The 27,732-nt window shown below is 31.7% G+C and overlaps 5 protein-coding genes across 6 annotated transcripts; 3 read left to right on the top strand and 2 right to left on the bottom strand.

Moving 5' to 3' along the window:
* Positions 1-859: 859 nt before the first annotated feature.
* On the top strand, positions 860-1,892 carry LOC101220310. The gene is made up of 2 exons (XM_004148906.3): positions 860-1,096; positions 1,311-1,892. The coding sequence occupies exons 1-2, from the start codon at positions 972-974 to the stop codon at positions 1,639-1,641; spliced, it is 456 nt and encodes a 151-aa protein (XP_004148954.1). The 5' UTR covers positions 860-971; the 3' UTR covers positions 1,642-1,892.
* Positions 1,893-3,524: 1,632 nt separating this feature from the next.
* LOC101219836 (protein FAR1-RELATED SEQUENCE 5) lies at positions 3,525-9,176 on the bottom strand. Of its 2 annotated transcripts, none has more exons than XM_004148904.3 (3): positions 8,638-9,165; positions 7,075-7,496; positions 3,525-3,914 (listed from the first exon to the last, which is right to left on the bottom strand). In XM_004148904.3, coding segments are annotated over exons 1-3 (630 nt in total). In that variant the 5' UTR covers positions 8,639-9,165; the 3' UTR covers positions 3,525-3,707. The 2 variants fall into 2 exon arrangements, with proteins under 2 accessions (XP_004148952.1, XP_031745186.1); XM_031889326.1 differs by lacking the exon at positions 3,525-3,914 and adding an exon at positions 4,238-4,548 and having other exon boundaries at positions 8,638-9,176.
* Positions 9,177-10,529: 1,353 nt separating this feature from the next.
* Positions 10,530-12,856, bottom strand: LOC101204079 (exopolygalacturonase-like). The gene is made up of 5 exons (XM_004148924.1): positions 12,539-12,856; positions 11,599-11,913; positions 11,196-11,485; positions 10,881-11,097; positions 10,530-10,766 (listed from the first exon to the last, which is right to left on the bottom strand). Exons 1-5 carry the CDS (start codon positions 12,854-12,856, stop codon positions 10,530-10,532), a joined length of 1,377 nt encoding a protein of 458 aa, XP_004148972.1.
* Positions 12,857-15,918: 3,062 nt separating this feature from the next.
* LOC101219594 (hypothetical protein) lies at positions 15,919-17,473 on the top strand. Its single transcript, XM_004148903.3, has 2 exons — positions 15,919-16,112; positions 16,212-17,473. The coding sequence occupies exons 1-2, from the start codon at positions 16,105-16,107 to the stop codon at positions 16,795-16,797; spliced, it is 594 nt and encodes a 197-aa protein (XP_004148951.1). The 5' UTR covers positions 15,919-16,104; the 3' UTR covers positions 16,798-17,473.
* A 5,133-nt stretch (positions 17,474-22,606) lies between these two features.
* On the top strand, positions 22,607-23,946 carry LOC101203834 (probable carboxylesterase 18). The gene has a single exon (XM_004148923.3). It carries the CDS (start codon positions 22,707-22,709, stop codon positions 23,739-23,741), a length of 1,035 nt encoding a protein of 344 aa, XP_004148971.1. The 5' UTR covers positions 22,607-22,706; the 3' UTR covers positions 23,742-23,946.
* Positions 23,947-27,732: the final 3,786 nt, after the last annotated feature.

Genomic DNA, 27,732 nt, shown 5'->3' with positions numbered 1-27,732 from the left:
ATGGTAAAAGTGACAAATTTAAAAGCGAATAATAATTTAATAGATCATATTTGCAATATACAAAAGAAGAGGTGTTATGAACTAGTTTTTTCTAAATTTTTTTGTCATACAATTTCTCTTGACTTTATGGTTTGTTAAAGTCATCTCAAATGGTACTTGGTACTATGTTGATGGAACTATTTATGAAATTTTTATCAAACTTATCCTAAATACTAATCATAAACTTTAATATCTAAATTTTAACTTCTTGAATACCAAACTTTAAATTTATCATATAAATTATAAAAATATTACAAAATAATAAAGAAACTTCTCAAAATAGAAAAATTGACAAATTATTTACACTATATAGAACAAAATTAATTACACACGAAGTATAAATATTTTGTCAAAAGCTTTATTTTTGACAATTTTCTAAATAAAATAATTATATAATTCTTTTAGTACAAGTTGTGTTCAAAAAAAGCAAGAGAAATGAACAAAACTTAGAGTGTGTTTGGTTGGGATTTTAAAGTGTTTAATTTTGTAAAAAAAAAACTATTTAAAAAAAATGGTAGTGTTCGACAAATTAAAATAATGCATTTTTTTAAAAATCATTTATAAAATAGTCTATTTTGAATAAACCTTTAAAAACCAAATTATCGTATAAACAATTATAAAAAAAATGTCTAATCAAACGTAAGTATTTAAATTTTAAATTTATTTTCAAAATAGTGTTTAAAAATAAATATACTATAGAAAAATATTTTGTTGTTTGATTCAATTCAAGCTCAATCAAATTGGTACTTTCACATGGTTAAACAAACTAAAAAGTCACTTTTGATAGTGTTTTTTAACCTTAAATCGTCTTTCACTAAGCTCTTGGGAGGTCATCCGTACAAAATCTTTCCAAACCTCACCATTTATGTAACGCCCAAAAGCGATTTTTTCAACTTTCTTCAAAGAAATTCTTCCCCCAAATCGGTGAGACTATGGACTCTTCTCGCTTTCTCAATCTCCTTCTCCTTCTCTGTTTCGCTGCCGCCACCGCAGAAGTAGCATCAGCGCGCCGCCCTGGATTTCTCTTCTCAAGAACTACAGGAAGATGCACTGCGCAGTAAGATCTCCGTTTCCTTTCACTAAAAACATACACTAATACTCTTCAACCACGCTACAAAATTAGATCAAAATCATCTCGTAGTCTCACAACCGATTCACGTTTTCTCCTGGACATTTTCATAAACACCTCGACGCATTTACATTTTCATTAGTTTTTCTCTTTTCTTTTTAACGTAATCGATCGGACGGATTAAGACCCATTTTCAGTCCAGGTTCTGGAGCAGTAGGAGTGAGGCTTGGCCACGGATGGCGCCGGAATCCGCTACAGTGGCGAAAATTTTCGGATCGAGAGCTCATGAACGGTATGGATCTGAGATGACGTTAATGGAAGCGGCGGCGGGTGCCGGGGATGAGGAAGAGGAGGTTTTTGGTAGAGTAGTGAAGGAAGCAACTGCAGCATTGTTGAATTCGTATACTAGAAGAAGGGTTTTTCCATATTCGGCTTGGGAAGTGAAGACATTGTTCATCAAAGCATTGGTTTCTAAAGAGGCTGCTGTTCTTCAGTCTCAACGTTTTGCTTTTGCTAATGAGTCTTGTAATTAGTGACTTAGTTTCACGAGACAACCCTTCCTTGCTCGTAGTAAATAAATGTTGTAAGATTAGATGGGTTGTTTGGTTGTTCAACAAGTTGATAGTCTTTGTCAATGAATGTTTGACTAGCTCGGATCGAAGGAAAACATCCTAAAGTGTAGAAGGAACTCTTTTGTATATATTTTCTTTATCTATACTTGTTTTGATCAAACTTATGCTTATTTTGATTAATCTTACAAACAACGGAGACGGATTACTTTGAATTTGACTAACCATTTCAATTTTAGTTTTTAGTTTTTGAACATTAAAACTTGTAAACAACTCTTTTACCACTAATCTTGTAGCTTTGTTTTCTTTTATAATAATGGTAAAATTGTTACATTATTTAAGTTAAGGTTATTTAAGTTGTGAAGCAAGTTAAGTAGAATATGTCTTTGGTTGGAGTTGGAAGGTTTATCCAATAATTTTGTTGTTCTTTTCAAAGAAAATGGATTAGTGGTTCGAGAGGGGTGTAACATCTATTACTTTTAGTTTTCAAAAACTAAATCAAATTGCAGGTTTAAAAACTTTGGTTTTTGAAATTTGGGTAAGAATGCAACGTTGATACTTAATATTAATATAAATTTTAATAAAAAATGAAAGAAAGTAAAATAGAAAATGGTTACCAAAATGAGGAGATTTTCTTTTTCTAATCTTTCATACTTATTTTTGTCTTTTTCTTTAATTGTTGGGAGAGCTTTGGCAAAGAACAATCTCTATCAAGGAAAAGGAAAACCCTATGGCTCTCCATTATGACCTTCTGCTGGAGCATCCTTCCATAACTACTAATTTCTTTATGATTTCATTTGGAACCTTTAAAGAGATTTAATTTGTTTATGATTTCATTTGGAACCTTTAAACAGATTTAATTTCTTTCACCTGAAATTCCAAATGATCCATATTTAACTTTTTTTATATGAAAAATGCAAACCTAAACCTATGGTATTTGTTATTTGAATAATATCATTAGAAAAAACAGAAAATAAAAAAACATATTCATTCATGAAACAATACGACTCTATACAAATGGTCACATACCATTTATTACAACAATATTTGCATCACAAAGATTTTCACTTGAATTTTTTTCTTTGGGTTTCGTATGAAGTATAGATAATCATAGCCTACATTATATATCGTGTGGTTCTAAAGAAAATATCTTTTGTCTCCTCATGAGCAGGGGTGTGGCATCTATCGGTAGGAGCCATTTTTAGAGCGTGAATATGATACTTTAGATGTACTAAAATTTTTCTCTACTTCAAGACCCTTATAAACAATATTTTCAAACTTGTAAGGACAATCAAAAATCAAGTTCAAACCATTGGTAAGCAAGCATGTTATATCAGTTGGCTACTGTATTATGTACTAAAAAGAAGTTAGTCCATCCTAGTATGTTAGAAAAAATAATGAATACATATTCCAACAAGTTAATACTATAAAAAATTAATTAAGACATAGTTCGCAAAATTTTGCGACACAGATAGTCTATCTAGTCAAACTCATCACCATAACCATAAAATCCATAATTACTTGAATGACTATAGTCATAACTATTATCGTTATAGACAATACCGTCCATGTCCAAACTCATTATATTCATATCAATATAAGAGTGTAATCAACAAACAAAGGTTTTCCTGTTGCTTCAATCCCTAAATCCACTTGGTAATAAAATTGTGGATGGTAAAAGAAGCAAAATTTCATGTTATTTCATTATCTATTAGGAGAATGATGTTAAGATTCAATGAAAGATAAATATATGGTCTTCAACGTAGTTTTTTCAAATACAATATCTTTTGAAAACGAAAGTTTTGGATTAGAAATTGAGAAAATTTGGAAATTGAAAAAGCTTGATATTGGGAAAAAGAAAAACGACACTTGGAGATATTCCAACGACATGTATTACATTTAAGAGTCCAAGACTCTCTCATCTTCAGTTCAATACATCAATGGCTACTGTACATTCCTAAATCAAGTAGTAGAAAAGATTATTGAGGCTCAAATTTTCAACTCTCTACATATTCAGATTTATTTATTTACTATTGTCGACATTGATAGTGTTTTTGCATTCCAGATTCGACTTGCCTTACATTGCCGATGATCACTTGTATTTTTGAAGATAATTCTTCTGTTTGTTCCTCCACATTTGATATAAAATTGAATAGCTTTTCCCTATAAGCAATGCATAGTTGCTCCTGATGCTCCAACTCCATTTTCAGTTCCTCGATTTTCTTATCTTTGTCGCCCTGAAAATATTGATCCATGTCGATTAAATTCCACATGAGAGATTAAGGAAGTAGTTTCAATTTGATACAACTATAATTATATTGTCACAGTTCATATTTCGCATTTTGCAAACACCAGATCAGCATCAAATGGGACAAAAGAATCAAGATAGATCTATTATTTGCATTTTTCTTCCATCAAAAGTTAACGACTCAGTGACAGAATTTAGTTCCCTATATCATAAACTTATCTCCTCATCTATCTTTTATTGTTAGCGACTATTGTGTTTCCTACCTACGATCTATTCATAAGGAGCACGATGAGTTTGCAAGAACCTTCACGATGATTCCGAATCTAAAATAGCATTTACAAAAAGGTCCACATAGTGTGATTCTCCTTAATCAGTTTTTCATTTATTATGTAATATTTTATCAAATCAGCTACAATCCTTCATTAACAAAACAAAACTCCCATCACTATATTAGAAATTTCGAATTTTATCCAATCTCTACTCTGCTCTGCATATTCGCACATTTGATACTTCGAAACCATCTCATCTCTGGTCCTTTATCTTTGGCCACGAAATGGTACACATAAAGAAGAAAGATAAAGATATTCACGAATCACGAGCAAACGTGAATGTCGTAACCTAGGCTGCAATTAGATCGGACAAATGGGTCAGTTTTTATGACCTCAACAAGTTGAACTCACAAAAACCATATCTAAAGTAAGTTTCTTTGTAGTGGGATAGCTAGAAAACTATGACAAATGGCCTATCTGAATTGTTTCCTGAATTCGCAAACATGAAAAAAAGAGTCGATGGAAGTACATTCAGGCGACGCCATACGTTCTTGTCCAACGCTTAGTAGCACAGAAAAGGCATGCAAACTAGGGACTTAGTTCACAATTCACACGCATAACCAAAATAGAAACAAACAATTCACTACAACGTCCTAGATGTTATCAGGGATGGGCAGGGGAAGTCCCACAAGTGTCAAAACAAAATATCGAGCTTTCTGGCTAACAAGATATTTACTTGTATACATGATCATACCATGGCCTTCATATATTTCTAATCGACTTCCTAAGCTAAACATCTGTGCTTCTTTAAGACTTGCCCATGACCCCAGTCACAGTAGAGGTAAGTGGATCATAGAAGAATCAGTAGGAAGAAACAATTTCGGTAGTATAACTCCTCTCGATGCATTGACCGACCTGGAGTTCTTTCTTTCTGCAAATAGAGATTATAGTCCATTCTAGTTCTTTATGCATGCAATGTCTGCAATTGATGCTGTTTCAAACCTCCTACAACACTCAGAAAACTGACCTCAGTTAGGTTTGAAACTTTGAATACGTCAAAATCAAAGCATATTGATTTACTGATCTATTTGTTGGTGTTCGCATTCTACCACTTGTTGTTCCAACAAAACTTTTGCACCATTTTGATGAGTATGCACCATAAACATCTGTCCCAATAAATATGGACACTATTTCTGCACTGCCAAAACAACAGCCATCACTCACATTCAAGACCACCTTGAGGGTGCAGCAGAGAAGGACTCAAAATACGCCAAAAGGTGCTGATACCAAAGGAGTTTTATGTATTCTTTCTAGACATGAGGCTACGTAGACACCCATGATTTGGCCTTAAACTCTACCTTAAGATTGTTGACAAGTTGAGTCACCAAAATAAATTCTAAAACTAGAATCTCCAATACTGGCAAAGTATACTCCTAAAATGATGGCAATACTACTTTACAATAGTCTCCACTCGCAAGGGGGAGCAAATCTTACACAATATATCTTATTTCCCCTCTAACAACTGATCTCCTCCCTATAGTTCATTAATTCCATGAAAATACCTCCCCCACCCAAAGATAGCATCACACCTTCCAACTTCTCTCATTCTTTCACCACTATCTCTCCACTTGCAGCTATCAATCTAGACCAACTTCATCACAAATCAATGCCCAATTTCCTCAAATGCAAATAAAAAACACGATTAACTGTCCATTAACTATGTCAGACCATCCAATATTTGTTCGGCCTTCTATCTGGTTCAATGTTGCCACACACACCAACAAATTACCTTCTTCCTCTACTAGCTCTCTTCTTGCAATACTTTTTCCCTAAGTGACCACATTCCATCCTTCTTAACAGAAACAATGGCTCCATCCCTTTTCCTAGAGATATAGGCATCTCTTCTCTAAGTTCAACAACTGTTTCTTAACCACTTAGAAGTTTGAACTCCAAGCGTCAAACTCCACACCTGAATGATTTTCTCCACAAGTCACAACAGTATCCAATCTAGTTTCTGCTGCTTTACTAGCTATGACTCTCTAGTGTCTCATAACAAAATGAAGAATGTTACTTTTACAAATAGGAAATACAGGGAAATATATCTATGGGAAGATTTGAGAGCTCCCACTTGCTCATTATGCTTCATAAGAAATCAACGCATGTTCCAAAATGATTCCTAAATTCTTATTGCTCGATTTGATTCCACCCGCTTAAAGGCCGTCTATTGGTGCTACCTCTCCAAATTTTTTGAAGGGTTTACAATTCAAGACATTGATAGCTGTTGGACTTCTTTTCTAGGACACTCTTAAGTATTATATTTTTGTTTCTTGTTAGATTGCTTTATGTCTCTTTGTTGTTGCTTATGCTTATTTGCTTTAGCTCCCTGTTCTAGTTCTTTTTGTTTCTCCTTGTATACTTCAGGATTAGTCTCTTTTCCTTACCTTCATGAAAAGTTCCATATCTTTTTTGGAAAGGAAACCCTAGGTGGTTCTTGGATTATACAACAGAACAAGTAATTAGTGACAAATGGAAGAGAGTTTTAAGATGTACTATATAACTATCATCTTTCACAGGAAACACTCGGAGCCCATTGATATTAATGGTTGACCTCACCCACACCGTGTTGAATTGCTTGTTTACACTTGTGCAGAAGAAATCAACAGCTTTGACAATGGCTATGCAATATTCTTTTACGGACTTTATTTAATTATTCAAATATATTTATTTATTACTTTGTAGTGTTACCTTGTCACATTAATAGTTATATTCATAAAAAACAGGACAAACAAAATCAAAATTTTAGTTTCTTATTTTTTATTGTTCTTGTCCTGACAGTAGTAAGGGAAGAAGAGAATAAAATAGAGAATCAGAATATCTCACCGAACTGTTGAAACCATTGGAACAAACAACTAAGGGATGATTGTGATCCTTCACAAATCGTGTAACAACCCATTTTCCAGATTTCTCCATTTTTACTAAAATTGTTGCCTTGCAGCCCTCTCGTGCACTAGGCCGTGATTTTTTATCCAATCCGTAAATTCCTCTATGATTGGGAGAGAAACCTTGTTTATTACATCCAAGCCTCCGGGCTAGAGTTCTTCCATCAATTCCTGAACGACGTCGCTGCATGATTCGTACAACAAACCCCATTTGTCTGGCATATTCGGCATAAAATCTTCTGGCAGCATCTTCAGAATCAAACTCCATACCCACATATGGCTCCAATACTAAATTTCCATCGGCTGCATGTGTGTTAACCTCAATAGAGTTGTGTGCTGGCCCTGATCCATCGTCTAAATTCACTGCAGCATATATTCACCAACATTACTAACAGAGAAAATGAGTTAAGCATATAAGAAATGATATTATGAATAGTACACTCTTGAATTTCTTTCTTAATTATGATTCTCAATTAATCTATGCAAATTGTAGTACTTACAAAATTACATTGTGAATATTTCACCCTCTTCTTTCAATCTTTTCATTAATTGATGAAAGGCTAGTTCCCACTCAAAGAAAGGGGAAACCCGTTAAGAAATTATTTCATATTTGAGAGCATGTGAATTGTGAAGCCTCTTACAGATTGCAAAATATATATTTTTTCCAATAACAGCTTCCATATGGAGACATAAGCCTAAAGCATAATGTATAATCTACCAAAGGAAATGAAAATCCAAAACAAAGAAAGGAAAAAGAAACAGAAACCCTTGGGAAAATTAACATAATCACAAAAATAGACATGAACATTATTCATTGTTCATTATTCATTATCCATACCCACATACGGATCACCTAAGCAAATGAACATTATTCAAAGTAACTGCTTAAAAACAAGTTGACTCTTCTATCTTATCCCATGATTAAGCCTAATCACAAAGAAGCCTTCTTGATAAAACTTCCCATCGCAAGATATTGATCATATTTGATCTCATCAACTCGCAATATTAAGCACAAAAAAGTCTACCCAAACGGTAAATCATACTAATCCTAATCTTAGGGGAACAAACGAGAACAAAAAGATGGAGTTAAAATTCACACTGCTGTATCTGAAGACTGGATGACAGGTAACTTCATTCATTCAAACAGCAGGAAAAGAAAAACAAACAGAATTGCATCAATCAATCGAGTTGCCATAATTTCAATTAAATTAAGAGGAAAATAATTCGAGTATAGAATTACTCTCCAACCAGATAACACTATAAATCGGCAATGTAGAATAATGAAAAATGCAGCCTAATTTTGAAGAATCTTCCCTACTCTTTAATCTACCCCAAGAGAACTACATGTGGCAAAATTCAATTAGTAGCAAGATTAGGGCATTAAAAAAATTGCAAACGTTACAGAATCTAAGCAGCGAAGAAACAGAGAATGTAAAACAAACCAAATGTCTAAACAAATAAATGATGAAACGAAACCCCACAAACAGAATTTACGAGAACTCACTGAATAGAGCGTCCTAATCCTTCGAGAGCGCTTTACATCCAAATCAAAGATAAAAATGAAGAAGATTGATGACGTTCTACTGAACTGAGCAAAGACTTGAGTTTTGAAGTGGAATTGGATTCAAAACGGGAGTCGGGTTAAATGGGATTTCACTTGAATCCCTTCCCTTTCGCTGATTGAAACGATCAAAATATGAAATAACTCAGAATCTTGCCGACGAACAGTGAGTTCGTTGAACTGTTTTGTTTGGATGATTACGGTATTGGATCGATTGAAGAACTGGGTTTTTGAGGGTGAGACTGAACTGTTGTTGAAACTGCAAAAGTAGGCCTGATTTTGTGTAAGATCTTGTGGGTGATTTTCAGCGGTGAAATCCTTTCCCAAAATCTCCAATTGTACTTTTGATGTAGAAGATGTGTGGATCCACCAACTAGTAAATGTATATCCCAATTCCCATCATCACCTACAAAAGAAATGAAGAAAAATAAGTCACGGGGTCCTTATTAATTAATGGAGATTTCGACTATGGTGATTACGATTTCATTTAAGTTACAAATTTTGGGTGTAGGCTAATATATAGTCCATCAAAAGAGTTGTGCAATTCATAAATCATAAACTCAACTTATTCTAATGTTTTGTTTTAATTAAACAATTGAATTCCTCTCGTTCTTAATAGTTATAACTTAACTATTCGAACACTCGAAAGAGGTGTTTCTCGTTTGTCTCCTGTTGATACCAACTCTCTCAACAAACAGTGACTTCATATAAGGACACTATATATATGCTAGGGTTGGCAATCGTTTGTCTCCTGTTGATACCAACTCTCTCAACAAACAGTGACTTCATATAAGGACACTATATATATGCTAGGGTTGGCAATAAGATCGGAGCCAGAAATTTAACATAAGAGCATTATATATATACGAGGGTTAACAACATAATTAGGTCAAACATAGGTTTCTCATATCCGTCTCCACTAGGTATATGTACCTCATCTTTGCCCTTAACTTCATTTGAAGTCGATAATAGAGGTAAGGATTCCATGTTGGAGGAAATGTGTCGTTAAGGATCAATTTTTCAATTCCGTTCAATCGAAAGCTTACAAAATTTAAATTTAGAAAAAAAATTAATTGCAACTTTAAAATGATAAAATCTTATAGATAACAAAAAGTAATTGAAAAAAAAATTAATTGCTTGGGGACAATTTGATAAATTTTGTTATACATTATAAATAGTTAATTTTATTTACCTTTCAAATAATATTAATTACAGAATTATACAAATTTTAATATACAGACAAGTAAGACTAAAAAAAAAAAACTCATTGTTCTAAAATAATTTATTAAAAATTAAAAATTAATTATAATTCATTTTATTTATTTAATTTTAACATTAATATATTTTTTTGCAATATCTAAATTAATTAAATTATAAAGTGACGGTTGTCTTAACCTATATAAAAAAATTGGCTTCAACCAAACCAAGGTTCCTCATGGCTAATTGTTTAAAATCATTCAACCCAATGTGGTTTGATCTAATATAGAATTCTTGGTTTGTATATTTCAAATGTTTGTACTATTTTAATAATCCAATGTTTTTACTATTCTTTATATATGAAATATTGTTTTGTTTTTAATAAGAATGAATTAACTAAAAATTTTGAAAGTTTTCGAATGAATTATAAAAGACAAAATATTTACACGGTTCATCTAAGAATTCATTAGTCATTAACCAATAAAAACTTAATTCAAACAACATAGGCATATGTTCAAAATCAAAAGGTTCCCATATGCCTATATTCAGAATCAAAAGTAAAACCACTAAAAGATAAAAACTCAAATATTTTACCATTTTTGAGACATTAACGTAACCATGCACCAAACAAACTAAATTTATACAACACAAGGTGGTGGGTTTTGAACCCCAAAAGTAGTAATCTTTGCATTCAAACATGAAGAAACAATGGTTGTATTCTTCGAGTCGGTGCCTCCATAAGTCAAGTTAATGTCCTTAAGCACCACCCCCTCGCATGGAAGCAACTTGCTACACTCCAACAATACCCCCACGTTTGTTGCCGATGTTCCTCGAATGTTCTTGAAGTGTACGTCGCTGACCTTCCACTTCGATTCCTGTGTATAATTAGTTACCGTGTTCGGTTAAAATTACTATTAAAAAGATTAATTAGTTCATCAGTATGGTATTACATGATCATCATTAGGTTTTATTTTTGTTTTGTTAATTACCTTGTTCTCATCTGTGCTGTAGGTTTGATCAATGATTATAGGATATTTGACGTTGTACATTATAATGTCTTCAAAGATTATTCCTGATGCTAACCCTGAGATGGGACTAGCAAATGTCTTGATTCTGGCACCATTGGTGGCATTGAAAATTGTGCAGTTCTTTACTAGAACATCATAAACATCCTTCTCTCTTGAGTATTTGCCTAAGCTGCCCACGCTGGACAACAATAATAATGAAAACTTTTAGACATGTTTTTCTTTGTTTCTATTTAATCTAATTTTTTTTAGAAAAAAAAATATACTATTCATATTTACCTGAGGCCATGTCCAGGGCCACAAGTGACATTGGTGACAGTGATTTTCACAGTACTGTGGCCTATGGAGACACAATCATCACCAGTGCCAATGATACTATTCATAATATTGACCAATTCTGAGGTACTAAGGTGAATTCCATCCGTGTTGGGACTCTCATCGGGAGCTATAATGTTGACGTTGGTAATAGTAAAATTGTAGCAGTTGAATAGGGACATGTGAAAGCCCTTGCTGTTTAGTGAAGTGATTCCATCAACAATCGTGTGGTTTAATCCCGAAAATTTAATCGACTACAAAAGGAAAAAAAAATCAATCAATTAATAAATATCACTAGCTCGATTGTAACTAAAAATTAAAGGAAAAATGAATGACTTAGTAAAATTAGGGGAAAATATATATTTACGATTGGAAGAAGCTGGCAATCCTTATTACTCTTGCAATCATTATAGGCCCAAACGGCGGTGCCTTGGCCGTCGAAGACGCCGGAGCCAGTGAGGATAAAACCGGTAATGTCTTCAATCGAGAACCATTCTGGAGATGAATATTCAGATAAATCGGTTGTAGCCTTTACAATCCCTTGATTTTCAATGGTGATCGGGAAGCTTTTACACGGACCGGCCAAAGTCATCGGACCCACCAAATATGTTCCTTTTGGGATCAAAATCTTCACCGGACCCACTGTATTTCGGCAGGCTGCAATCCATGTTGTCTCGAATGCCTAACACATAGAAATTCAATATATATGTATCACCCATATTGATTACCAAGTTTTTTTTTTATTGATTTAGATTTATGAATTTTATATCTAAAAATGAGTTTGTCATTCATATAGTTATATTCAAATCAAAAGTTCAATATAGTCTATTAATCTCAACAATCTAAATATTCCATTAGTATTTATAATTAGTATTACTTTCCCATTCAAATCTAAAAAAGTTGCAATTTTCTTTTCATGCACTGTTAGCTACCCACAATTTTTATCATTCGGACTAAGAATGAGGTGAACTCAAAAAATATAGTGAAATATTGCTCTAAAATGAATGTGACTAAAATCTAAGAAAAAGACTTGGGTGATCTATCTTCGTGAATGCTACTAAATTGTCCGATCAGATTTTGCCATGTTGCAAATTCTTTTTTATTTTTTTTATAAATATTTCAACTATTTGTTTGATGTTAGTAATGAGAGGAAGATGAATAAAAAATGCATCTTGCTAGATACACCTACCTAAGAGATGAGCTATGAGCTAAGAACAATATGGCTCAAGTTAAATAGTTTGACAATTTTAAAGATAATATAATTAACTCAAATTAAAACTTTGAAGTTGTGTGTGGTTATTTCTCACCTGTGCATCATCGGTTTTTCCATCAGCTTTAGCTCCATGTTTTGTAACATCAAAAACTGACTCACCATTTTCATTCAAATCATTGTTAGTATTGTTACTGTCATTTACCGTGTCATCAAGGTCAGGAAGAGTTTCCATGCCAAGAGGCCCTGGTGTTGCGGTTGGACTAGGAATTAGTTGTTGATTTATCGTGGATATGATCTCGTTATTGAGGTTTGCAATGTCGTCGGTAATAATGGCAGCAACCTTATCATAACATTGCCAAGCAAATACTAAGAGAAGGATTTGAAAGAGGCTAAGAATTCTTGATATGGTCATGGCCAAGAGCCTCTCCTAATTAAATAGCTTTGGATGAACAAGTTACAGGGTTTGAAAAAGGCAATTAAATGGTAAGTTGGAGTTTTTTTTTCTTAGATGTTCTTTTTTTCAAGGATCAGAACTTAGAAGGCTTATTTATTCATGCTTAGTGGGAAGACTAAATTTAGAAATTGTTGGAACAAAGTTTGATATAACAATGTAATAAGTTTTTTTAATTTGTAACAAGAATTCTGTACTTCCTTTGACAGTTTAATCAGTTTAGGCCAAGCTCTTATGTTTGGTAATTTGGAAAGATTGTTGTAAAGATCATTCTATAATTTGCAAATAAACGATTATGGAGCTTCATATCTTAAAATAAATGGGTTACTAGTGGATATTAATAGTAAGTGTATACATATTTTAGTTATGGAAGTAAAGTTTGCTGAATCTTTCCAATATGAGATACTCAACAAACCATCCCTAAAGTTTTTTAAAGGTTCTTGTAGTAGCCTTTGGTAAAAGAAATTTTATTAAGAGTTGTTTGGTGATAAGTGACATTATCGAGATGACATGGTTTTAGTGACATAGTTAGTGTGTCATTGTAGCCCAAAGTAAGAAAAGGTTAGAAGAAATTTGGTCAAGTGTTCGTGTTATGAACAATGGAAAGTTAATTGGCCCAAGTGTCAACAAGGTGTTTTGAGCCAAAATTAGGTGGGCAAGGTTGTCAAAATAACGTCCAACGACATGAAGTAGGTGGCCATGAGTGAGCTACGTGTTCTAAAGATGGACTAGGTGGCTATGAGTGAGCTAGGCATTTTGAAGATGGATTAGGCGGTCAATCATCTCAAGAAAATCTTTAAGGCAAGGCTATGCGGCAATGAAAGGTTGTTATTGTTGGGATTTATGTCTTAAAACTCGTAGATTATAAATATAATTCATTGATCGTTATTAATAAAGTGTTGTTATTGTAATAATTGTTTTTGAGTAAATTATACACAAATTGTTTAATTGATATTCTAAATGCAATACACAAATTGCGTATATTTAACAATTGATTTAAACCAATGACTGACACCATAATTTCATTCCAACTAAACGATATATGAAGAACAAAATAGTTTCTAGGAAGGGGGTTATATATTGAAGTCAATTACATAGAACACAATATATGAGAAAAAAAATTATTATTTTTAAAAATTCATATTCTAACTCCAATACACAAATTTTGTATATTTAATTTACCAAATCGTCTTAGTTTTTGTAAAACAATTTGCAATAAGTTCTTTAAATACGATATCCATTTTCAACATTTTTTACGTAATCGTTACGTGCGATGAAATTATTAACTTTTTTTTTTAAAAAAACCATATTCTAACTCTAATACACAAATTTCATATATTTAATTTATCAAATCGTCATAGTTTTCATAATAGAGAAGCAAAAAAAAAGAGGATCATGCAGTATAATCACAATAAATTACCTAATTCCAGAGTAAAAGAAAAATAAAAATTTTAAATTCATGTAATTTTACTAAATTCATGACTTAAAAATAAGTTATGTTTTTTAAATAAAAAGATTAAAACTAACCAAATCCATGAGTGTAGAAATTATAAATGAGAAAAAAATGGATTAGATAATATTTAAATTTAAATGGGTTAATTATAAATAAGAAAGGGTTAAGGAATGATTGAGGAAGGGTTAAGGTAGGATTGAATGGGTTGAGGAACGGTTGTGATAACCCTTTCCCTCATAAATCTTTAACACATTACCAATCACATAGTAATCATATGTCACCCACATTGCTAGCAAATAATAACTATTAGAAGGTAATGAAATGACTCTTGAAATACGGACTAAATAGAAGATTAATCATATGACAATTAAAAGATAATCGAGTGAATATCTCACAAGGTTAACTAAAATTAAAAATAAAAATAGGAGAAGATAATTAGATGACAATCAAAAGGTGACTAAATGATCTGTTTTAGAAACCTAACTAAAATTGAAAATAAAAACCGTAGAAGGTAATCAGAGGACAATTCGAAGGGAATCAAATGACTATCTCATAAGACTAACTAAATTGAAAGAAAAAATCGTAGAAGGTGATCAGTTGACAATCACATAATAATCAAATTGTTTTAGAAAATGACATTTTACTTTAAAACCATGAGTGAATTTGGACCGATCGAAATTACATTTTTTTGCAATTTAAAAATTCAAGTGATATGGGCTTAATTTAGTTTTTTTTTTTTTTTTTTTGGCTAATCATGCAAGGTGCCCTACTTTTATTTTACTTATACGTTTACTTAATTTCAAGTTTCAATTTAAACAAAGCTAGTTGTTTTAGAGATTAAGAAATAATGATGAGATATCTATATAATTTTTTCAAGTAATTATTCGTAATATTAACGTATCATTACATCATGAGGTCTTTTAAAAAATATAACAAATCGATAAAATATTTACATCCAATAAAATAATTTTGAAAATAGAAAAAGTTCGGAATTGTTCGTAATGTTAAGGACAAATCTGAAAATTATAAAAGTATTTTACTAGCTTTATCGACTTTTATTTTTTTGTTACACGACCGTAAATATTTTTTAATTTTGTTACGTTTTTTAAAATTAATTTAGTAAAAAAATCTTTGTTCACATTCCTCGCTTAAAAATCTCCATCAAATGGGTCTTGTAGAGCCTTATCTCGACAAAGAAGATAGACATCTCTAACCTCAAGTCCTCGAAAGAGTTCTCATGAGTCATGTAATAGTGTAAGGTACAAACTCTCCATTTCTATTAACCCTAGCAAACAATTTTTTTTTCTCAATCTTCTTTTTCACTTTGTAAATGCCATCAAAATTCTACGTCAATTAAATAAGTGATGAGAACTATCTCTACAATGATATAATATTGTCAATCTCTCTACCCTCATCCCTAACACGAAGTTATACATTAAAAGAAGGTCGATATGGGTGTAGTAATAGAATTTGTTTTTTCCAAGACAAAAATACCCCTTGACCTCAACGACCCTTTATTTGACTTCCTTTTTGGACTTCATCAAGTTTCTTCATTTCAACAAAACCAAAAAAGCAAACCCAAAGCTATCAAAAAAAGCACAAACCCAAAGCTAGCAAAAAAAGCACAAACCCCAAACGCATCTTTCTTCTTTTTGCTTCTTCTTCTCAAAATCCCCAATACAATTCCTCCAAGTAATCCTATACCCATTCCTAAATCTTTAATCTTCAATCTTCAATCCGCCATAATCCACCTTCAATGGACGAGTAAGCTCAAATCTCTCTCTTACCCATTTTCACATTTTTCACATTTTTCACATTTTCATTTTCTTTCCATTTTCATCTCATTTTCTGTCTTTTAACCAGATCCGAAGCATACCCAAAAGACCATTTCAATGGCCGGAGCAGAGCAGAAGAAATCCAGCGCACATCCTCTTCCTCTTCGTCGACCACCAGCGTCCACGTTACAGCGTTGGACGGTCTCGTCAATGTCAATTCCCTTTTCACAATCGCTGTTTTTGTAGGACTTTCGCTGACCACACCAGGGCAGCATAGTCTTGAGAATTCCTCTGTTTGTGATGCCGGCATTGACGTTGCTCGGAAGCTTCTGGTGTTTGAGGTTGTTTCGTTTAGCTTTTTTCTGTTCTCGTCTCTTGTAGCGCAGGGTTTGAAGCTTGCGATTAATCTTTTGAATAGTAAAGATGTGGATGAGGCGTTTAGGGCTCATATCAACTTGAAGGTTTTGAGATTGGGGATGTTGGCTTCTGCTATTGGATCTGTTATGGGATGCTTGTTTCTGATGCTGTCAATGGTGGATGTTATTCAAATTCGGCTTGGGATGTTGTCTTGTGGAAGTAAGTCTGCTGTTCATGCTGTGTCTGCTCTTCTTGTTCTTGTTTCCTCTGCCCTTTTGGTCTATATTTCTACTGCTATATATGCCTTTCTGCATTGATTCATTCACGCTGAAGATGATGATCAGTGTGATTTATATATATAAATATAGAACAAATTGCAAAAACCACCCTGAAGTATGATAATAGTCGGTAGGTCCTCAAATTTCTACGGTGTTAAAATTGGACCTTCAAACGTACCATAGTTGTAGAAATTGGAACCCCAAATGATAAAATTTAAACTCCAATTATGCAAGTTTGAGTTTACAATTCTAACCCTTATAAGTTTGAAGAGCTCGATTTTATCATTGAAAGTTTGAGGGTGTAATTGTAGCTACAAACATACTTTAGGAGTGGTGTTTGCAATTTGTCCCATAGATATATATGTTTCACTCTTGAGAATTTCCCACTCCCTTGACTTCCAAAGTTATACCATTTTTATAGCTTCAACAATTGTGTAATTTGAGGGTAGAATTCTAACGGTTGTATAAGTTGAGGGCATGCTTCACTCTTGAGGTGTTTCTCTGTTGGACATCTATTGTATTATTTAGCTCACCTATCCGTTTAAGTTTTTGGAGTTTAATGTGATAACTCCTAGTTTAAACTTTTGGGTTCCTATGTTCAAAGGCTTAGAATGCCCAACTTAAATTAAGCTTTGGGATTTCTATTTCTCATGGTTTTGAGTATGTATATTGTTATGAGAATGGCCCTCTTTATACATTGTCTACTTTTTTAGTATGTGGCTTTACTTGGACTTCTATTTGATATGCATCATGCCAATAGAGTTGTTATGTTTGTACGTAAGATTTTATCCATTTGTAACTAATGTGAGTATCTTCTGCCTATTTTATTGAAATGTTACTAGGAATGTATTAATAATTAGTTAGAAAGTTTCTTATGTTATTTGGTTATAGGAGTGGAAAATGAGGAAGTTGGACATTTTAGTGAGTGACTTAGGACTTGATCAGATATGTCTCTAAAGGGAAAGGTCCAACTACCTTTAATACTTGGTGACTTTATTGTTATTTTGTGGCCTTTGTATTTGAGTGCCTTTGGGTTCTATGCGTTTTTAAAGTAATATGATCATTTTTCCTTTATAAGAAACGAATTTCATTTACAAAAGAAGGGCAAGAAGCCAAAGACGAAGCCAAATGAGTTATAGAAGACTTATCCAATTGGTCTATAGAGTAGCAGGATCATATGAATTGAAAAAAAATAGTACATTTGGACCAATTCATTGTAAGTTATTGCCTTTTAGAAGCTTAGTGAACAGTATCATCATTTAGAGTTCATCATCAGGAAGCGTTTTCACACACTTGATCGACATCAATTGATCTCAATGTTCAAGAGAGAATGTTGTGAGAAGTAGAAAGGAATAATGCATTATTGTCGAATTCTTAGCCAAATTTCATATTTCAAAACCTATCTTCTTAAATCTTCAAAACATAAAATTTAGAAGGGAAAAAATTGTTTATAAGCTTAATTTTAAAAACTAAAAATCCAAAACCAAAAAGTTATTGATAGCTTCTTCTAAACCAAGAACAAGCTATGAACTTCGCGAACAAAACAAGAAAACTATCCATTAATTTAAGCTCATCCTTGTCTTTTCTTCGTTTACCCCTTGCTTAAGCAATCATCTCTCAACCCTTCTCTTTCAACATCATATAATTTGCATTAGGAAATGTGAGTGATTAGATTATCCTCTAATCTAAGTATAATATTCGATGAGGAGGAATGCAAGTCTTGGAGAAAATATAAGATATTTTATTTTAGGTTACACATTATAATAAGGTTGTATTATATTAGAAAAAATACCACTAAAAACTTTGATTTGATTTTTACTACATGTTTCTTTGTTTCCTTTGCTTTACACGTAAGGGGCTTATGGCCATCTCTCACACGTTACCAACTATTAGAAATAATTACATCAAATAGCAATTTTTAAAAATATTGTTGAAAGTAATAACAAAGTAATAATTTTATAGGTGTTAGAGATATTTATAAACTAAAATTTTAAAAACAAAAAATTAAATGATTAAAAAAAAATCACAATCATATCTAACCTATTGGTTGTTGGAGATTAACATAATATTATATGTCACTTACTATACATTAATCTAAAGCATGGAATTGCACAAACGAATGTTGGTTGTCAATCGATAACAAGATAATGTAATTCAAAATAATCTACTAATCAAAGGTTAATTTCATAGACAAGAAATATCAACCATACTATCAATATACTCTAAAATACAATGAGTTCCAACAAAATCCTCGAAACTAGAAAGAACAAATATTTTACCTTTTCATAATAGGGAAAAAGATAGAGACTCGAATTGTTTCTACTTAATCACAAAGATAAGATGAAATAAAACCTAAAAACTAATGCTATAGATGAATTAATGACAGAAAAAAGAAACAAAATGGCCTCCTAAATAAAAGTATATGACCTAAAACCAAAGCTACCAATTTATATTCATGTGACGGCTTTGCGATGCTTTAGGACATTGTAAAAGAAACGAACTTTGCATCAATTTAGTGGTAGTTTGGTAATTTACCTCAATACTTTGTTAGGACTCCGAATGGATCCATTTTAGCTTCATTTTCTTCAAACGACTCGATTATACCTCTTTGATGATTGAAACCTTAGTCAAATAAATACATAATAACAACACCAAATTTTAAGTGAAGCATAATATTAATAACACATTTTTCTGTGCTATCAGCATCACTGGCCATCATATGGAAAGAATCTTTCATAAACAACCAAAAACTTTCACATCAAGCACCAAACTTGCAAATATCATCTTTTAAGCAAAAAAAATACTTCCAATGAGTTCATTCATTTTACTATAAAGTAGGGCAAACTCAATTTTTCGTTATAAAAGTTCATAAACAAGCCTTTTGTAACATGAATCAACTCCCAATTGGATCGAGTTTGAACTAGATCTTGGCTAATTGACGAGGCTAAACTAAACGGTTAAAAATTCAAAAATTTATAGACTAGATTGTAATAAATTTAAAAGTATAAAATTAAAGTTTGAGAAACTAAATTTGAGATATACTAAGAGCACAAGAACTAAAATCAAACAAACTTCCACGTATAACGAATATATATAATTTAACCAATAATTTTAAAATAAAGAGTTACAAAATTTAAACCTCCAACTTCAAACCATTATCGAAGTAGATGTTAGACTTCCTAATTTTTACCTAACCATTACGTGAAAGTTCCTAATTTGACCTAATTATCATGTATGGGATAGGGGTCTACCATTTAATGTTGCTTCCAAGAAAATAACATGTCTTTCTAAGTCTTTGTCCTTTTAATCAATTAGAATACGTTATCTTTATTGACGTTAAAGACTTTTTCATTATAGTATATGGTATTTCTTTTCAAGCATGACCACAAATATTAATTGAACTGCTTTCTAGAAATAACAATAAAACAAATAAACAATTGAATTGGCTACCCCCACTTTAACTTTTGATTATGTAGATAAAAATAAATGATGAAAAGATGAATGAGTTTCAAGAAGCACTTGTAGTAAATACTACTAAATGCTTGCTTGCCTTGGGCTTTTGCAGCCTCATCCACCTCCTACCTACCTACGCTCATATGTATTATATAGTCAAATGGTTGGTGGTGGTTGTTGATATCCAAAATTGAAACTTGGTAGCAACATGTAGAAGCTAAATACATTTAGACATGGTTTGTGTGTTCATGGTCAATCCTTCTTCAATGTGTGGGTCTATACTTAGCAAACCAAAACATCTTGTTTTAGAGTCTATCTATATAGAGGAGCCAGGAGCAGAATAATGTGAATAAATATATATATTGGGAGATATTGATCTCCCAATTCATTTTATCTATTGTTTTTTCCTTACTTAATTTGTATACATTTTCCATATATATATATATATATATTTAGGTGAATCATGTTTACATATTTATAATACTTTTATAATCAAACGTTACATAATCTAAATATCATATATTTATGCATTTAAAATTATATTTATATAAAAAGTTAAATTACAAAAAGTTTAGTCATTGATAATCCTCTAGACTTTCAATTTTAAAGATCTAGAAAGATTAATTGTTTTCAAATTTAATATTTAATGTAACATTTAACTTTTAAAGTTTTCAAATATTATTATGCATAATTGATATTTTGGTAACATATTTAAGAGTTTATGGTCCAAACTTCTAGCTTTATTTACATTTGTGGCTCCATAACACAACATTATGAACATATCTCCGTACAATTTTTATATAACATCATGACATTAGAAAATGAACACTTTTTAATGTAACAAAAATTTAAAAGTATTTATCTAATATAGCAAAATCTATCCAATTCTCTAAAAAAATGTGGTTCTACGTAAAAACTTTCAATTTTAAAAATTGTAATCGTTTCATATTAAATCTTACAAACATTTTTAAAAAAACAAAATAAATCAAAATATTTACGGGCTATACCAAAATTTTGGATTCTATTAATAGTCTTTATCACTAAAGCATATTAATGGTTGCGATAGAATTTGTTATAAGTTATAAATATTTTGTAAATTTACCATTTTTGAAAATTTTCCTAAATCTTAACCAAATTATAAAAACATAATAGCGTTTCTAAAATCCATTTCTAAAATTTTAAAATTTGGGTTTGATTTTATATATAAACCCTATCCTACGAAAATTAAAATGATGTTTATATGATTTAATTTTTAAAAACTAAAAAGATTTTATAAAAGCATTCACTGATTACAAAAGAGGATTTGATTTATGGTTCTTATAATATTACTATTGATTATTTGTTAATTTATATACCATTTATGGAGTAGTAGGGATTCAAGAGATTTTTTCTTCATATTAGTTCAACCACAATTAACATAACATTTTTCTTCCTTATTAAAAACAAATAGTGATTATTTGTTACCAATTTTCACATCAATATAAACATATATCACTTTTTTTTCTCTTTAATGCAGCTAATAATTTTTTGGAAATTGCCAATTTGACTTTTCTTCCTCTAAAAAGCCAGTTGTTAAATTATAATAGATACATTTGGGTAAACTCAAAGACCATTATGTTATGTTAGGGATCGGATAGGTTGAGTGGTATTTTTCACTAAAATTACATTACTTATGTCAGTGGGTCTTCTTTTCCCATTCTTTCTATTTAAGGGTGTAGGCCATGGGGGACCTAAATCATCCTATGGGTAACCCTTCCCCCAAAATATAAAATTATGGTTTTTTTTTTTATCTAAAACTATATATTATTAAATATAAATATAACGCGCATTTATAGTGTATGAGAAATTTCATTCAAATGAAGGAATTGAAATGAAAGTAAATGAAATTCATTAAAAATGTGAATAATTATGAATTATTAGTTTGGTGGTGGTTTTGGATGAAATTTTAATTAAAAAAATTGTGAAAAAAACAAACAAACTATATACGGGTAGTAAAAAAATAGTATTTGATTTTTTAGGAAACTTTTGTTGGGTTGGTAAATCAAATACATTTCAAGCAAGTCTCTCAAATTACTATTTGTCAAACACAGTTAAAGTGAGTTGTTTTCCAACCCAATTTGAAAATAAATTACTATTTGTCAAACACGGTTAAGTTTTTTTTTTCAACCCAATTTGAAAATGAAAAACATTGATTTTGATTTTTTGGTCTTAAAAGATATTATTAATATTTTTACACGTGCCACATGTACAAAAATAGGTGATGTAGTCAAAGCTTACAACCTTATTATTGCTCTTTTTAAAAAAATGGGTTATGATTAATTAAATTCAAATAAATAAAAAAGTTGTTTAGTAGTTTGAAAAATTAGTTAGCAAACAGAAAAGGCAATAAATGAATGAGAAGAAAGAAACTTACAGCTCATTGGCCATGGCAGAGCAGTCCTTCACCTTCTTTATTTCTTTCATTCATTTCCTCTTCTCTTTCACTTAATCCCTCCATGGATTTCCCTTCCCCTCCGCCCCCTCCTCCTCCTCCTCCCTCCTCCCCTTCTCTTCCCTGGAAAACCCGCCTCCTTGTCTCCCTCTCCTCCGTCTGCGGCGACCTCGCCACTCGCCCCAACGGCACCGTCAACCGCCGTCTCTTCCGTCTATTCGATTTCAAATCCCCTCCCAATCCTGTCAAACCCATTCATGGCGTCCTCTCCTTCGACGTCATTGTCGATTCCTCCCGCAATCTCTCTGTTCGTGTCTTCACCCCTTCCTCCGACGTCGCTTCTCTCCCCATCCTCATCTTCTTCCACGGCGGCGGTTTTGCTTTACTCAGCAACTCCTCTTTTTCTTACGTCGCTGTTTGTCGCCGTTTCGCTCGCCGTCTCCCAGCCATTGTCCTCTCCGTCGATTACCGTCTCTCTCCCGAACACCGTTTCCCTTCTCAATACGACGATGGATTCGACGTTCTCCGTTTCCTCGACCATGAAAGCAACACCATCGGTCTCCTCCCTCCCAATGCCGATCTGTCCAAATGTTTCCTTGCCGGAGACAGCGCCGGTGCGAATCTCGCGCATCACGTTGCGGTTCGATTCTGTAGGCAGAGATCGCAGTTTGAGAGAGCGAGAGTCGTGGGATTAGTGTCGATTCAACCGTTTTTCGGAGGTGAGGAAAGGACGGAAGCGGAGATTCAATTGGATCCGGGGTATATTGTTTCGATTGCGAGGACGGATTGGTTATGGAGGGCGTTTTTGCCAGAAGGAGCGGATCGAGACCATGGAGCGGCGAATGTGAGTGGGGAAAATGCGGAGGAGATTTCGGAGTTGGAGGAATTTCCGGCTACGTTAGTGTTCGTGGGAGGATTTGATCCGTTGAAGGATTGGCAGAGAAGGTATTATGATTGGTTGAAGAAAAATGGTAAGATAGTGGAGTTGATTGAATATCCTAACATGATTCATGCTTTTTATTTGTTTCCTGAAATTAGTGAGAGTTCTGTGTTGATGAATGAAGTTAGAGAATTTGTTTCTAAATGTATGGAGAAATGATATGAAATGAGTTTTTCATCAAGTAGATGAAGAAGGTGACGACCACCACCACCACCACGAGCACGGTTTCATTCAAATTTAGTTCACCCTATTCTCTTATTTAAAGAAAAAACAAATTAAATAGAATTTAGGATTATTTCATGCTTCATAGTTGATTTTAGTTCCTATATTTCTTAATGGCTTTGAATTAGTTCAATACTCTCAACTTTCTTTCATTTTAGACCAACAAGAACTCACAACTATTATTATGCAATTGAGAACAAGAAATCTAGATCTTGTGTCCAATCCCTCTTTCTCAATTTATATTTTGATTCATTTATGTTGATCAAAACTTTCACCTTCTTAGAGCTCAATAACCAAAATAATGAACGAATTTGTTATCAAAATTAAAACAACCTTTTATAAAAAGTTTCATATTATTTTAAGTCATGTATTGATTTAAATCTTAAACTTTAATAAATATATTAATTTAAGTGTATCCAAATTGATAAAATTATGAAAATTCAAGGTTTAAATTGATACATATTTAAATTCTTTTTTACAAGGAAAAGACGAGATGAATACATATCGAGATTCAACCAAATACTTATCAAAAGAAGACCATTTTTTGAAATTTAACTATCTGTGTAGAGACTTTGGTAATGATGATATACAAACAAATATAAATTTTATAAAACAAAAAGTAATTATATTCGAATTAGAACTAAAAATAGTTAAGAGAACATGTCAATACCATGAGGTAGATATAATTGATATGAATTTTAAAGTCAGATAATTTTCCTTTTTCTATTGAGTGTACTGATAGCGGTATTATTCATATACATAAATTATTTTTTATTATATTTATGGTATGACATAACTATTAAATGCAAACTATATGATGGAATCATTGATTTGACAATTACTATATAGGGACACATGACGAACCAAAATGACTTGCTAACATAATTTCATCAAATTTAAATATAATATTTTCTAATTAACTATAATAATCAAATATTAAAGATCGAAAATACAGAAAAAAGAGTTTAGATTAAATAAAAGTGTTTTTTTCTTCAAAAATAAAGCAAAACACCAAAAAATTTACATTACATGGAACAATTTTAAAAAATGAAAAAACTTACAAGCTCACAATGTAAAATAATAAAAATATCCCGCAATTAATGAGTCACATACGTGTGAAAAAAGATTTTGTATCCAGTCTAAACGATCTTTATACCACTAAACGATTTTGTACCATTGTACCTAATCTAAACGATCTTATATCACTGTAGTTAGTCTAAAAGATCTTGTACTCAGTCTAAACGATATTGTACCAAAGCTAAGCGATCTATTAGTGATTGTGGTTTATCTCTGTCTATCTAGGATAGACAATTGATTATTTAGATATTGATACATGGTCGTTTAGATCCTATATTAATATCGTTTAGATATTGTACCAAGAAGAAGAAAAAAGATAAAAGATGAAGAAGAATGAAGAAACCCTGAAAGAGGAAATGAATAAATTGCAAACAAGAAGTAGAAATAAGAAGAATGAAAAGTAATAACACTACGAGAAAATATGTATTTCCCGACTACAACATGCACGTCGGTAGAAAAAGCTTCTCCCGACACCGTTGAAGTTCCATTAAGAAACGTTAACAATTTCGACGTGACGTAAGACGCCGTCAGTATAAGATAATTAATAAAAGAAAATTTTAAACTTATCCCAACGTCGTTGTGCATGGCGTCAAGAGAAGTTTAATTTTTTTAAAAACGTAAACTTTTTCCGACATCGTTATGCATAGCGTCGGGGGAAAGTGTGAACTTTTTTAAAAAGTTAAACTTATTCTCCCATCGTCATGCGTAAGGATGTAGAGAAAAGTTTACTTTCTTAAAAAAAATTAAACTTCTCCCGATGACGTTATGCATGACATCGAAAAAAGTTTAAATTCTTTTAAAAATTTTAAACTTCCCCCAACGCCTTTCTGCACGACGTCAGAAGTTTTCCTTTAGAAACCCAAATACCATAAAAAAATCTCTCACCCTTCTTTCTTTTAATTTCTTCTCCTTTTTACTCGGATGTTTCTCTCCCTTAAGGTCCGTCGTCTCTTGCTGTCCACCGTCTGTTACTTGTTGTTGTCGTCGATGCTTATGAGTTGTCGTCTGCTCCTCGCTAGTAAGTGTTTGTTTTTACTTTTTTTTTGGTTTAAGGTAATATTAAATATATGTGTTACTCTCTCGGTTTCTTCTAATTTCTCTGTTTTCCATTCATTTTCTTCTAATTTTCTATTCGTTTTTCATTCTGATTTTTTGTATAGGTTGCAATTTTTTTTAAATAAAGGATTTTTTTACTCACAAAATGTAGTATCGGGAGATCTTTTCCCCACTTCAATCTTAACGGGAAATTATGCGTCAATAAATCTTTTTCCAACGCCTTTTTATATATCTTCCAATGTTTTTGTGCGTCAGAGATCTCAATTTTCTTGTAGTGTAATATGAAGAAATTAATAATATGAATATAAAAAACAATAATATAAATGGCAAAGAAGAAGAAGAAAATGAACTCAAAAATTGTTATGCAATAATCAAAATCCAATTTGGCTTAACGGGCTTTTCGTAAATTGTTATACACGCCCTAAATATTTAGCCATTTTATTATATTTATGTAATTTTTTCTTAAATAAAACTAAAATAAATATATGTATATATAATTGCATATCAATAGTAAAAAAACAAATTATACATTTTATAGTTAATATTAAGTTCACGATGGTTCGAGTTAGGTTTGGGTTATTTTACATTAACTCAGAAAACAACCTTATCCAACCCAAATATATTGATAATCCAATCCAAATTGTACGCACTACTACAAATTTATGATCTTTTCTTGACGTGTGTAAATTTTGATTTATTGATGTCCATGACAAAAAAACCATAATTTTTTTATGCAATATTTATCTTGACATTCATGTACGTCAAGAAAATATCCGTTATTATTTTGTTGAAAAAATAGGCAAAAATGTTAAAAAGTATGAGTTCTCGAGTTGTTGTTTCGTTGACGGATAAAAACTGTCAAGAAAACCTTTCTTGATGGACGGACAATACATACCAAGAATGTCACATTACTTGGCGAATATTGTCCATAAAGTAATTGTCAATTTTAAATTTTGGCACTAGTTAATTTCTTGATGAAATAGCCCATCAAAAAATATATTTAAGTCGACAATATATGATCATCAACAAAGGCCCACAGACAACTTAATGTATTTTAATCGAGACGAAAAGGCAATCATCGAGATATATGAGACGAGAGTGATTTGTTAATAAGGACAAAGAAACAATCATCAAGATTAGGTATTGATGGGAGGGTTGGTTTGGCTTTGGCCGGACACAATGGTGATTGACCTCAACCCATTTAATCAAACAATTAATACATAACTATGATTAATCAAAATTATTTGGTAATTAGTACAAATTAAGTTAATGATTATTTCACTTTTAATTATTTCAAGCCATTACTATCAGTTAACTAAATGGGTTTTATTATAAAAAAATCAATATATACATTTAACAAAAATCTTTACAGTTGAATTTTTTTTTTTTTTGTTAATTTTCCTATTTTTGATAATTTTATTTCACACTAATTTTAAGTAAGAAATAAAATAAATTGAATAGTTAAAAGTGTGTTTTCTAACCTAATAAAAGAAATCAAACTACTTGTAAATATAACAAAATTTCAAAATCAATTATTAATGATAGACTTTAGTGTGACAAGAGTGCCAAAAATGTGTTGGATGCACCCGTTGATCCCTCTTCATCATAAATATTTTTTATTTTTTTAAGTTTCTAATATTTGTAAACAATATTTTTCACTAATTTTGTAATTTGAAAAAGTTTGCCAGTCATAATTAATACAAATTATTTTTTAGATATTAAACCATAAGTTTATCTATTATTAACACAAATAGTTGATATCATTTGTATTTAATAATTTCTAATTTAAATATTC

Source organism: Cucumis sativus, chromosome 7 (genome assembly GCF_000004075.3).
Source record: "Cucumis sativus cultivar 9930 chromosome 7, Cucumber_9930_V3, whole genome shotgun sequence".
Classification (NCBI taxonomy): domain Eukaryota; kingdom Viridiplantae; phylum Streptophyta; class Magnoliopsida; order Cucurbitales; family Cucurbitaceae; genus Cucumis; species Cucumis sativus.
This window is presented reverse-complemented; position numbering and strand designations above follow the sequence as displayed.